Genomic DNA, 14,813 nt, shown 5'->3' on the forward strand with positions numbered 1-14,813 from the left:
GTTTACGTTTGACCGACATAATGCGTTTCTTCTTGAGTGCGATTTTGGTGTTAGTGGGAGTGGCCTCGATTTCGGGTAAATTTGCTTTTAGTATCCATTGTTATCCTTTTATGACTATTTTTGTTATGTGAATACCGCACAAGAGTCAACAACTACTCCCAACCACCTGGAACCAGTGAGACTATTGCCTTTCCAATTCGGGTATGTTGTGAGCAGTGGTGACTCGTAACTTTTGGGTGTACTAGAGTGGTAATTTTACAAAAAATGGCATTATTGATGTCTTTTTGAATATTCGGTTTTTTGTATGAAGATTTTCAGGGAATCCATGCGGCGTGCGGCCCAACTGAAATATCCTGAAAAACTTAATATGACAAAATCATGTTCTATATTTTATGCACAATTATTTTTTTTGTAAAACTGTATGTTTCCTAGTTAAAATAAAATAAAAAAAATAAAAAAATTCGAAAAAAAAAATCGTTTTGAACTAAACTGCTTCAATAATGTCGAATTTGTCAAAATTAGCACCCTTTTACACTTAAAATTCACGAACCGCCACTTGTTGTGAGGCTGAAGGCAGTAAAGGCTGAATAGAGTGAGGATATGGGGAACTGGAAGGTGGGATTCAGATCTGATTCACTAAACACGGTCAAATCCATTTCAAGCAACGTATCAATTGTAAATGGTGGTCTTGCACCAACTAAAAACAATGAACAATAAAAATCAATTTACATTGTTAAAACTGAATTTAGAATTTTAGAATGCCAGAAAAAATCACTAGCCGCAACAGCTTTATCAACTGTTTGTTAAATTCAATAATACCCACAACACAATTACGTAATATTTCATATAATTTCAAAGAGAGAGTAACTCAATCCTATCGTAGGATTAGTAGATTAGGATAGGTGATTAAGTGATTATATGATTGTATGGTTCCAACAGCTCGCCTGCACCCCTACTTTATGGAGTACAGGGAGGGACAAAGGTACTTTATTGCAGAGGACAAACAGGGAAAGCTACAGATTGTGGACAGGCTTGCCACTGACCCCGAATCTCGGTTCACCGCCTCCACTGATGTCGTCTTCTACCTATACACCAGGTAACCTACCTACTTTACAACACATACACTTCCAAGGTGTCGTGAAATTGGTTTCCTTTCAAGATCAATCTTCCAAAATAAGCAACATTTTTCGCTTTCGAATACTGTAAGGTTACGTAAAATATAAGGTAAAGCCTTCGTGTGAAGTATGATTAGAGGGAAGTGAGAAATTGCTGAAACCAGGTACGTATTTTTGTAAGTCTTAGTCTGAAAAAATAAGTATGCTTCGAAATCTGCACGATCCACTATTGAGTAAATATTTTAATTAAGGCGAAGCTAAATCCCAAATCACTATTTTGATTAATCTTTATAACGAATTGGTTTACATTATGAATATTAAAACATATTCTATAGATAATTTAATGGTTTTCCTATCGTTTCGCTTGAGTAGAACACAAATAAAAAAATAAATTACTCAATAAATAAAAATATAAATGTAAACAACTAAAAAAAAATTTTTTTCAATAGAAATGTATGAACTCCTAAAGGAAACAACTTTAAAAATATCGTAATATAGCTAAGATTATCTGTGACAGTTTCAGTTTTTTTTTTTATAATTTTTTTTGCTTTCTTATAAAATAATTTTCAAAATAAATAAAAACCAGTTTTGTGCTTGAAATCGAACGTTTCTAGACTCCGTTTGTCAAGCGATTTTAATGCCTATTACCTACAATATAAGGTATGCCAAGAATATACACATTTTTGGCTTGTAGCTTCCTCTTAATGTTTTGATTTACTATGACAACAGTCCGTAAGTGCACTCCATTTTTGCAGAGAGTCAAATTATTATTTCAATGATATTCTGGTATAGTTTCACGTTTACTACAGTGGGACATCGTTAGCTTCGTTTACATGCGAGTCATCGCTTTTTCTTAATAAAACTTGCCATGCATTCTCTGTATTATATTGTACTAAATTAAAAATAATTATGTTCTTTGCTGTGTATTTCACGATAAAACTTGGATCTTCATCCTTTCTCCCAACTATCCCCAGGGATATGGTTGGCAGCAAATTTGGGATTTTTAATTCATTTTAGTAAGTCTTTTAATTTTGAAAAATTTCCGTCCGTTGAATGTTCATTTTATTAATTTAATTTACAAAATTGTCAATTTTACTGGACCAAATACGTCTTCAGTAGACGCCTTTTACATCGTCTTTACCAGATTTATTTCTTCACATAAGGAAATAAATTTTTAAGGTGTAACGGAATCATCAATTCTCATACAATCTGTTTGAATGCCACACTCGAAAGCAACCGATATTATTATATTTATTTAAGTACCGGAAAATAATACTAAAAATGAGATTGGTGCATTAAAAGCATTTATTTTTCATCTCACTTATTTAGGTGTTAGCTAGCTGAAACACGCACCCTGAAATATACGTAGGTACTCACAGCTTATTGGTAGATTAGAATGGGACACACTCGTGTGTAAGCGGTCCCGATATACTTTCACCGAGCACACTTTCAGCACATTCGGATTGTGTATGTTAAAGTAGTCAAATGTTTTTGCACTAAAAAGGTCACAATATTGCATGAAATGATTTGTGATTCTGGTAAAACACTAGTTTTGTTTTTAAATCAGCCCAAGGGCTATAATGTTTTACAGAATTCTGAATAAAATTCATAGATCAAGCTACGTATCTACTCAGAAATCTTTTTTCCGCCCTATACGTGCAGCCAGCAGCGGTTCGAACTCGAAGTGACTACAAGAAATAGATAGGTATAGTAAAATTTTGCACAACGCAGTTTCGTGTTATTCTTAAACAATGATGCATGGACTTAGGTAGTCTTGAAATTTGTATCAAATATATGGTAGGTGCTATAAATATAATAAATATTTACCATCCCACCGAGCGCTGTTTCTCGGGTCTCCTTGTCATCAAATGTGACGAACCACTTGGGTATGCGGTCACTTTTGCGGTATTCATTAGTAACAACTAACCGTCACGAAGTTTCCCCACAGGGGCAGGCAGAGAAGACAGATAACAAGATCACTTCTCTATACTGTTGCGGCACGTACATCTTACTTTATTCACATTCATACATCGACTCATACGTCCGACTCTTGACGTGGACCGACTCAAATATTTGACTCACTTGTAGCGCTTGTGACTTGTGATTACATATATCATATATAACGTTCTTCATTTAGCAAGTGAGACTACTGTTGTATCAGTTACCAGCATCTCGAAGATATTAAAATACTCCATGTAACGTTGAAGGATTGCTAAATTTTAGACAACAGCAGAGGATATTTACGTTAACCTCTCATAAAACTTAGCTTATTAATTTTATTAGAAAAAATATAAATAACTTATAAATACGAGTATATATAACGTATGTTACCTACCAGCATTTGTTTTTCCTCCTTCACACAATCCGGGCCTCTACAAGACCCCCATTAATAAAGCCCTTCCTACAGCCCCAACCTTAACCCGCCTCTCAACCGGGTGGCGCCTGAGCTCTCCTGTCTTTACACTGTGCAGTCAGGGGAGCTCTTGTGAGGTGTCATATAAATAAATAAAAAAATACGGACTTGACTCGATTTTCATATAGTCTTCAAATATAGATTATACCTCTATGAAGACTATATGAATATATTATAGATTTTCATAAAGTCTTCAAATATAGATTATATATGAAGTCTATATGAATATATTATAGATTTTCATATAGTCTTCAAATATAGATTATATATGAAGACTTTATGAATATATTATAGATTTTCATATACCTAGTCTTATTTTATTTTTATTTTGTTTATTTAGGAAAACCAACAGATTTTTTAAATTCTTAAATAATCAACTTATAAAAAATACAAATAATATCCAATGATAGGTTTTAACTTAAAAAAATAATTATAATAACAAACTAAGGGTCCAGTACCCGTGGGCAAAAAATATTTACAGAAAATACAAAATACTAAATAAAGTAAACATAACATCGGATATAAGAACACAAGTAAATTACAAAATATCAATTTTATCCTCACACAACACCAATAATCACCAATATATGTATATACCTACAACTAAACTGAACAGATGTTTATAAAATGAGTCACTTGTAACTGGATAGGGTTCATATCAACAACATGATAACTTGCAGTATGTTATTAACTATTATTATTAATAATAGCTAAGGTATCTTTTTTAAATGTTCCTAAGCTACACGAAAATATGTCAATATAATTAAAATTCTTATTGGGTACAAGCTCTGAATATAAAAGCGTTTTGTCTGAGATTAGTAGAGCAGTTTGAAGATGAAAAAGTGATTTATCTCTAGTTCTAAAGCTTGGGACTCTAAAATTAATCTCAAACAAAAGGGGCGAACAATCAATAAGGCCACTGATAATTTTATAGAGATATATTATATCTGCGGAGTCTCTTCTAGTTTTTAATGGCATTAGTCCATAATATTCCATCGAGCTGTTCATCCCGTGGTTACCAATATTCATATATAATCTAGTCTTCAAATATAGATTATATATGAAGACTATATGAATATATTACAGATTTTCATACGTCGTGCAAGCAGGATAAAAAGGGTCTAGTTAATGCCAGGAAGGGCACCATAGGCCTTTGCTATCCGGCGGCCCATTTATTAAGCATTCAATCTCTCAACAAGCAACAACCCTCCCGATGTTCATCTCTTTTCAACTTAACGTTATACCGTTAGAACTTTGAGATGCACTCTTTTTCGCTTGAGTAATATCCTTTGTATATTATTTATTATATTTTTCGTGTTAGTTTTGCAATCAAATTGTACGTTTTTATGTCGTTCTCTAAGACCTGAGCTTTACATGTAGAAAAACCAATGTATACAGCTTAATATATTTTATAAACGGGAGCAAACCGATACTTAATCTCAATATTCTAAAGCATAACGTGTGAAAATATTGAAAATAACGCCATCTATCGGTGTGAAGTTTCTAAATATATTTTGAGAATTACCTTTTAAGGTTAAACTCGACGCTCGTTATATTTTGCGTGTTCATAATGTGTGAATAATAAGTTTGGTCCGTAAAAAATCTCAATTCTATCAAGAATGCTTACAAATAAAACTCAATTCTATCAAGAATGCTTACAAATAAAACTCAATTCTATCAAGAATGCTTACAAATAAAACTCAATTCTATCAAGAATGCTTACAAATGCTTACGAATGCTTACAAATACAATATTGGAATGAATCATCATTACAATATTGTATTTATCTGCCTTTCTCGAAAGAATTGAGATTTTAAACGAATAAAACTATTTATTCGTGTTCATATTGCAATGTACGGGCGCAAACAAATAATTTGTCTAAATACTGTAGAGCAAAACCTTGCAAAAAGCATATTTTAATAAAATAAATTAATTAACTTCATCTATGAACACGTTGAATATAACGAGCGTCGCGTTTAACCTAAAAGTAGATAATATTTTTTTTTTATTGGTAAAGAGTAATCTTTACACCCGTTGTTTGAACTAAGTGCTCTTTGACTTTTTAAAATATTTGCACACTAACATTTTACATTACTAATTTTTGTCCACATTTAGGTTATTGGTGGATATATAAAATAATTATCAAACCATTAGTTTTTTCTGTAGTTGGCTAAGAAAAATACTTCAGTGACATCTGTTAATTATCAGTTAACACGAAATATGATAATTAATGACAGTGTACAGTGTGAAGTTTTTGCTGATCACTAGACCAAAACAAATACTGAATATTTTAGGAGTAACCCCACCACCGGCTACGTACTCAAGAACGGAGATGCTGCGAGCTTGAGCGGTTCCAACTTCTCCAAGAGTAAGGCCACCAAGATCATCTCCCACGGATGGAACAACAACGGAAACAGCAATGTCAACACGAACGTCAGGGATGGTAATAATAACTTCTACTTCTATTCATGAAACATATTTTGCTAAACAATAACTAAAACCCTTCAGATAAACTTTGTGGCAGATTGATTAATGTTACTGACAATAGCTCAATGATGCACTTGAAGAAAGTATACAAACATTTGATTCGAGAAAAAATAGGCTTGATATGTGAACAAATTGAAGATGTTGAATATACGTTATTGAAGTGCTTTCCGCACGACCAACAGAGAGTGATAATATTGATGAGTGAATGATAACGAATTTAATTTTCTTCAACTGGACTTCATGCAGAGTCACGGATACCGACGTTACGGACGCCTGCGACAAAGTTACTAATTTTCTAAAATTAATTTAGCTTTCCTCGCCGCCATGGACGTCAACGTCATCTGCGTCGACTGGGGAAAGGGAGCCAACGGACTGTACGGTACCGCCGTGGACAACGTGCCCCTCGTTTCTACCTGGGAGGCTAACTTGGTCGACTGGCTCATCAGCCAGGGCGCCCCCGTGAGCAGCTTCCACATCATGGGACACAGTCTGGGAGGACACATCGCTGGACAAACCGCCAGGAAGGTGTCCAGAGGAACCATTCCTTACTTGACCGGTTAGATATTATTATTTTTAACTAGTGTTTATATTATTTTGTAATAAAACCATTGGTCAGATGTGAACAAGATTTGGAATTGAGAATGGTTTCCCAAGTTACCAAAAAGAGCAATTAAACGTCTGAAATTTTTCCCTGCTATTATTGGTATTTATGGTCGAATGTTATCCTGTGAGTAAGCTTGATAAAGACAAGGTTTCTAATTAGAAGATTTTTTTTTGTTACATTTAGTAATATCGTAAGAACATGTATTGATTTATAGAATCCTTTTAGTTTTTACACAACCGTAAACTAACGGTTAACATAATTTGACCGTTAATCATTGAGGTATCAAAAAAAAATACTCTCCATGTATGTTTGTTCATATATGAATACGAAAACAAATGTCTCTTCTGCATAGCGACTACCTAGCGCAAACATGTGTTAAGTGCAATTTAAAAATATATTTATAAGAATACTTCAGGTTCCAATAAGATGTAAAGCTACAAAATTAATGTGAGTATCCACATTTTATCTATTGTAGAAGAAATAAGTAATGTGAAGTTCCCACGAATCACATATTTACAAAAGGAGTAAAAACACGTAATTGTTGTTACTTTTAAAACTGCACTTAAAATATGTGTGCACAAGGCCATCGATAATACGTTTCCAATTAAATGCCCCAATTCTAGCCTATTTATGATGGAGCACCATAGTTTTTTTTAAAATTGATTAATTACTCAATTATTGATGTTCGTAGCTTTCGACCCCGCCGGTCCTTCTTGGGGTCCCGGGACCGACCGCATCCGCCCAAGCGACGCCGCCTACACAGAGGTGATCCACACCGACGCCGGCTATCTCGGAATCAAGGAGCCCGTGGGCCACAACGACTTTTACCCTAACGAGGGTCAGGGCATGCCTGGCTGCCCGGTCCTCGACGGAGCCTGCGGACACGCCCGCTCCTACGAGTACTTCGCCTCCTCTCTCGACAACACCTTCTTCCAGGCCAACCAGTGTGCCAATGCTGACGAGGCCCTCAACAACAAGTGCTCCAACATCGGCAAGTCCTATATGGGAGGCTCCAAGGTTAAGGCCATGTAAGTTCTATGATTTAATATTATATATACGTATATACGATTACATGCAATAAAATGTGAATAAATAATTTGGCTGACAAGAGTTATACACTCTTGACAACCTGTTAACAATACTAAATTGAATTTTATCCATAATTTTACAACTTCTTAGTAGAGCATATTAGTATATGAAAATTTGGTCAAAATTGACAATTTGCACTTACTCAAAAAATAGTCAATTTTACAAAAAATAAAAGTTCTTTTGCTGTATGGAATGGACGCATCATTATAAAATAACTGAATATTGTACTCAAATTTCTCTCGAAAATCATGTACGCTTTGATATAATTTTGGTGTAAAATAATAAAACGTTAAGATTAACCCAAAAATAAATACGTAACATGACGTAATTTGTTTTAAACACACAACATCATGATGCTTAGCAGCTGTCGTAAATTATATTTAAGGGATTATAATTTAACGTTTGTTTTATTTTCCAGCAAGGGAATCTACCACCTGTCCACCTCCGCCTTCAAGCCCTACTACCTGAATTGAAAAAATTCCCCATAGTAAATTCTATAACTTTATCAGTTTCATTTTGTATTCTGCAATGCATAATAAATATTTATATGTGCTTTAAAATTTGGTTCATTTTCCTGAAAAGAACGTGATTTGTTATTATTTTGAGAAAAAATTTAAATATAAAGTGATATTGATATATAATACGCTTCTTTTTTCTAGTCGTTTAATTTTAATTTACATGAATACAACTTCTTTTGAATGTAAAGAAAATAAATCATTTTTACCCAAGTAACACACTATTTACTAGGAAATTTTCAAGTATAGCCCATTTTTGAAATTTTAATGACAATCCTAGTATTGGTACACAAGTAATAATGAACACGTATTACTTTTGATCGATAAAATTTCTACATATGGAAATAAACACGCGAGCCAAACTTCTGAGCTGAACCACGACATATGGGAAAGTAACGGAGCAAGCGCAAATGATACAAAACTTTCCCGTAATTCGGTTTTCTCATATCTATTAGCGGCAATATCGGACAGAAAGTTTCGCCTGAAAAGGTGTGGAATATTAAAAAACTTTTTTTATTTTTATTGAGGTTCTTAATATAATTGCAGGATTATCGTGATTATTTTTTGGTTGGATTTTGTTGCGCTTCCTCCTACTTTAGTCGACGTTTCGGACAGCGTTCCAATGTCAATCAACAGGGCAGATATTGTATCCCAATGATGGACACAGCAACACTCTCTGAAACGGTGGCTATAAGAATGAGAAGGCGTAACACGGCATAGTAACCAGAAAATTAATCACAATTATGTTTTTGGCCGCGTAAATCTAAAATCATGTCCAACTGTAGGATATTGTATTTTTGTAAGTGCTTTCAATTTTTTTTGAAAATAACAAAAATAATGATTATTTCATTAACTTATTCCATTTAAACGCTCATAGGGCTTTTACATACAATGCAATGTTTTTTTTAAATAAAATAAAAATAAAGAGTTAACATAATATATAAGAATATACAGATTACATAAAATATAACATTTATCAATGCATACGTGAACAAAATATAGGTAACTTGAAACATGAGAGTTTACGAAACGTAGGTAACGTGGAATTTAAGTAAGTGAAATAAAAATAGATGATCTGCCAATATCCTCCAAATCAATTGAATAAAAAAAGTGTTAATTTTTTGTTCACATAAGCCTGTAAACTATGTAACTTATTTAACAATCTTAATTAAGAATCGACAAAAAGGTCAAACAGAAAAAAATTATATCAATGTAAACATTCCATTAAAATGAGTAAGAGAATAGGCGAGTTTACGAAATAATTGTAAGCAGATTTTTTTTAAAACGGTGGTTATATCGTTTATAAACAAGGGAAATAATACTGGACCTAAATGTGACCACTGTGGAACACCGTCGAAAATTTCAATTTTTTTTTTGTATTAGGCAATTCACCCTAAAAAGAGTGCTATGTGCCGTTAAAGTTAAGGGAGATGGTTATAATTTTATGGGAAATCTATACGGGAATAGGAAATCTCAAATATTGAAGTCATTCAAGTCTATGAACTTGTATAGAACTGAGAAAATAAATTTCCAATTTGGTGTTAGGTAATAGTGTGAGTTGAGTTTTATTGATATTTTTCTTTGGTGAAGATAACTCTCAAACCATTTTAAAATATTTCCCGTTATTCCAAGGTTTCTTAGCTTTTGTATAAGAATTTTATGTGAGACTTAACTAAAATCAGTATACACTACGTCTGTTTGAAAACGCTTGTTCATGGTATTAAAAATATATTCCTGATATATCATTTAATTTGTAAGAGTAGATCTTTTTGCCATGAAACCATGATGTCGATGTGAAATCACTTTATTTAGCTCGTGCGATAGTTTTGAGAAAAGAACGGATTCGAATAATGTAGGGATTGACGACTGTTTACATATACTTCTATAGTTAGAAATTTAGTTTTTTAAATATTGGAGACAGAACACTTATTTTCCCGTATTTCAGAAAGGTACCAGTTTTTAAAAACGAGTTAAAAGTTTTGTGAGAGGAGAAGTTAAGACTGATAAACATTTGGATTGGAGGAAGAATATTGGAGGAATGTTATCGGGGCCTGCCGATTTGTTAAGATCAAGGGATTTTAGTTTAGTTCTAATATTATTTTCTTCAAATAAACATTGATTAAACACGATTTTATTGTAATTTATAGTAACAGATTATCGAGTTCTTGGGGGCTATAGATATTCTAGAGGGCTTAGATATTTGAGGGTATACTAGAATCATTGTTAAGTATGTTTGAAAATTTATAAATGTACTGAGGATTGGCAACAGCCAATTATTTGCAGTTATCGATGCATTTTTTGTAACATAACTTGGAAATTTTTTTGGTATACTTTCTTAGATCGCAAAATTCTGCATAATTATTAGGATCACGTGATGATTTATAAGCTTTATGGGCATTTTTTTGTCTCTAATTACTATAATAAGGTCGTTACTAAACCATTTTGGGTAATTATTCAAAGTAATTTTAGACACGGGTACATACCGATCGATAGCATTATTTAGAATTAAGTAAAAGTCCAAAAAGTTCCAGCGAGTAGAAGACAAAAGATTGATAATTTGATTATGGTCTGCTTTGTAGAAGTTCAATTTTGGTAATGTAGATGGATGTTTTATTTTTATTAGGTATTATACTGTAGAATTATTGGACTATAGAATGCAATCGTCAGAGGTTGATGATACTTTTCGATTGGTAGAATGAATTCGTCAGATGCAGATTTTTAAATTTGTTTTGTGCATTACAGATTGATGCAATCCTATGACAATACACATGAAATAACAAAAATATACAAAATATTAAAAAAAATATACAAAGCTCTGAATGAAATATTTTACAATAACCGATATTTTAGAGTTCTTGCCTAAAATGAATTTTGAAATTTTCAAGGCCAATGTTGAAAATGTCAAGAGACCTAGAGGTTTTATTTAGCAGCACCATACCACTTGTCATGCTATGCTGGGCCATAACTTCCGTTCTTCCGTGTGGAATACAGATCAAGTCGTGGCGTCCACCCTGACGGTAGTTGTTCGGTACAAACAATTTATAGCATTCCAAGAGGTATGGGCTGTCATTGTAATAGTTCATGATTTTAAAAGATGTTACTTGAAGCTGTTATTTCTCCCAGATTGGAGACTTTCGTAGTGCGTTTCGGAGAGCAAATCTATGTGATGCATAAATCGTGGGTATTCACCATGCGTTCTCATATAAAGATATCTTAGAATTTTTTTATAAATTTGTTCTAATAATTCTATGTATTTTTGCTAGTATGGGGCCCAAACAGCAGAAGCGTATTTTAATTTAGATCGTATAAGGCAGTTGAACATCGATGTCATTGTTTCGGTTTTGGAGAATTGTTTATAAGTTTATAACAAGATGATACCAATCCCACTATTATATGATCTGAAAAAGTAAGTTTGGGATCAAATGTAACCCCAAAGTCCCATATGGATTTTAATGATGACAATATTTCATCATTTAGTTTATAATCAAATTTGATCGGGTTTTTGGAACGCGTATACGTCATAGTGACACATTTTTTTTACATTAAAGTAAAGTTTATTCTCATCTACCCACGAAGATATTAAATCTAAATCAAGTCATTATATATCATTGTAAACCGCTAGGTGAACCTGTTTTGCTCCGTCAAAAATTAAAAAAAAAAAACTTGTATTAAAATAACTTTAACCAGTAAACCACAGTGAATAAGTAACCAAACAACATTGCCTCTTGGCACTATTCTAACAATCTTTAAATCTTCACTCATTAAAGTGGAAATAAGTGTGAAAGTGAAATACGTAACGTCAAACTTCAAACGTGTTATTGTTTGTTTGTTCGAAATCTAACATTGAATTAAAATATTTTTGTCCCACGAAAATAAATAATACAACATAAACCTTTACCACACCATTGTATAAATCACAACATTTTAAAGTGCAATATATCGTGAACGAGAAAAAAAAATTTAAATAAAAATCCTACAATACACTGGATTTAAGAAACGGGTAATTCTACGAAAAGTGAGTCATTATAAAATACAGTTTCTCGGATTATAATAATCACAAATACTCATTTACTCCTGCTCAAAAATATTAATAAAATGGAATGCAAATCCTGCAACACTGAGATATTCGATAACGAAAATCTATTATGTAAGACGTGCAATAAGAACTTTCACTTTACATGTTGTCATATATCCGAGAGCAATTTTCGTAAATTGAACAAACAAAATAAAAATGCTTTTACCTGCACTATTTGCAAGGAAGTTAAAAAAAAATCTTCACTAAAAACAGAAACCCTGTCATCTGTGAATGTGATGACATCTGTGAACGATACTGAACAACAGTATGATATATTGAAATCCATAACAAACCAACTTAACGAAAACTTTCAAACTTTCCAAAGGATGTCTCTCAATATCTATTCACCACTAGAAAATTTTCAACGTGAAATCATAACTAGGATTTCAAACATAGACAAAAATATTAATGAAATTAAATCAATGGAGAATTCCATAAATTACGTAAAACCAACATCAACCAGCAATACTCAACCGCCCTCGTCTGTAAACCAAGGTACGGTTCCCGAGGGAGTGAAAACAATATTGAGAGGTCCGCCTTTGGAGGAAGAAAACGAAATAAACATTATGATATTTGGTGACAAACAGGGTAAACGTCTGAGGAGAAAAATTGAAAAAAAACTACCGATTCGTGCAAAATGCTGTAGTCACATTTATCCGGATGCTACGATTAATAATTTTATGTCAAATGTGCTTCATGAAAGCAAAAACTTAACGAAAACGGATACCGTTATTCTGTGCCCAGGTAAACAAGATAAATCGCCGAAAAATCTGTTAAGTAATCTCCACTATATAATACAAAATCTTAAACACGCAAACATCGTTATACACCCAGTCACAGAAAACAGATTCTTAAATGTGTCCAAGCTGAATTACGATATTAAAAAAATAGTTATAATGTTTAAACATGCTATATTCACTGACCAAACAGCATACCATGAAATAAGAAATCGCCCTGAAAGTACATAAAACAGCAAATGCACGCAGACTCCAAAAAACTGGGATCCGGAAGTAGAGAACGGAAAAAACATAATCAGGTAGACGAGAAGAAAACAAAAATAAAGAAACACATAAGAATTTAAAAAAATGGACCAATATAAACCTCCCTGTACTTCAAAAGGTCAAACTTCTCTGTCATTCATGTACCTTAATGTAAGAAATTCAAAAGGTAAAATTGAAGATATAGAATGTCTACTTAAATCCACAAATTCCAGTTTCAATGTTATTCTGATGTTATAGTAAGACATGCTGAAAGAAGAGGAAGTACAGTAAGTAAATCTAGAAGCTTACCGGCATGAAGCATCCTGCCGCCCACAAGGAGCTGGAGGTGGAGTATCAATATTTATCAAAGATACCATGGACTTTAATGTAATCAACAACGTGTACGACTCCGACAACAACTTCCTGTGGATACATATAAACAAACTTAATTTAAACATAGGTGTAGTGTATAAAAATCCCAGTACTAATTATCAAGACTTTTTGGATAAACCTAACCCCCAACTTGAAGCAAACAAAAGATGTTTTATTTTTGGAGATTTTAATATAAATCTACTTGACTCAACAAAAACTCAAACACGTAAGTACACAGACACAATTAGATTAAATAATTATAGCATCCTGAACAAAATAAACAACAAACACGCGACACGCATTACAGATAATACTAACACAATCATAGATCATGTACTTTCCGACATCACACTTTTGTACTCACTAACAAACTGCGATAATGCAATATCCTATCATAATATACTACTCATGGATGTCCTTCACACATACAGTAACACTTCATCCAAAACTTCTTTGTATGGATAACCTAAAAAAGGATATCCTCCAGAATCCCTTTCACTTCAACGTAAATGAGAATTCGATATCAAATTTTAACAACTTTGTAAACTACATCAAAAATAAAATAAACTCCAATAGTACACAAAAAAAACTACAAAAAATGTCACCCGGATTGGATAACCAAAGACCCATTAAAACTAATTAATAAAATAAATAAATTACACCTTAAACTAAAAAACAACCGGGAAGCGTACCATTAAAAACAGAATTCATAAATATACGTAATAATATTGGTAAAAAAAAAAAAACTTTAAAACAAAAACACTACACCACCCTCTTTAAAAATTGCGAAAATGATTCAAAGAAAATATGGAATCTAATAGAGTGTGCTGAAATAGATATTTTCGTCGATAATTTGTATGGTTCTGAAAAAGTTCTGGCGCTATTAAAAAATATTAGCTAATTCATTGTGTCAATTTTCTCTCTATGCATACCTCTCGTATTTCTTATGCCTCTTACCACTTGTAATAATGTATAATGTAATGTGTTACTTGAGCGAGCTTGTATATGATTGTGTATTTTATTTTTATTTTTTGATGTTTTTGTTTTCTAATTGTATGTATCTGTATTTAATTGTATGTATCTGTATTTAATTTTTTGTATCTTTATTTAATTGTAGATTTTTGTAATTGTACAATAACTGAGTTTTTATAAGTGGATTGTTC

General features: G+C 32.6%; 1 protein-coding gene across 1 annotated transcript; it reads left to right on the forward strand.

The window, feature by feature from the left end:
* The first annotated feature begins 1 nt into the window (after window position 1).
* LOC149425004 (pancreatic triacylglycerol lipase-like) lies at window positions 2-8,268 on the forward strand. The gene is made up of 6 exons (XM_089650901.1): window positions 2-75; window positions 940-1,096; window positions 5,823-5,971; window positions 6,326-6,571; window positions 7,311-7,647; window positions 8,127-8,268. Exons 1-6 carry the CDS (start codon window positions 21-23, stop codon window positions 8,179-8,181), a joined length of 999 nt encoding a protein of 332 aa, XP_089507027.1. The 5' UTR covers window positions 2-20; the 3' UTR covers window positions 8,182-8,268.
* The last annotated feature ends 6,545 nt before the right edge of the window (window positions 8,269-14,813 follow it).

Source organism: Hesperophylax consimilis, chromosome 3 (genome assembly GCF_061612785.1).
Source record: "Hesperophylax consimilis isolate HC1 chromosome 3, BYU_Hcon_1.0, whole genome shotgun sequence".
Classification (NCBI taxonomy): domain Eukaryota; kingdom Metazoa; phylum Arthropoda; class Insecta; order Trichoptera; family Limnephilidae; genus Hesperophylax; species Hesperophylax consimilis.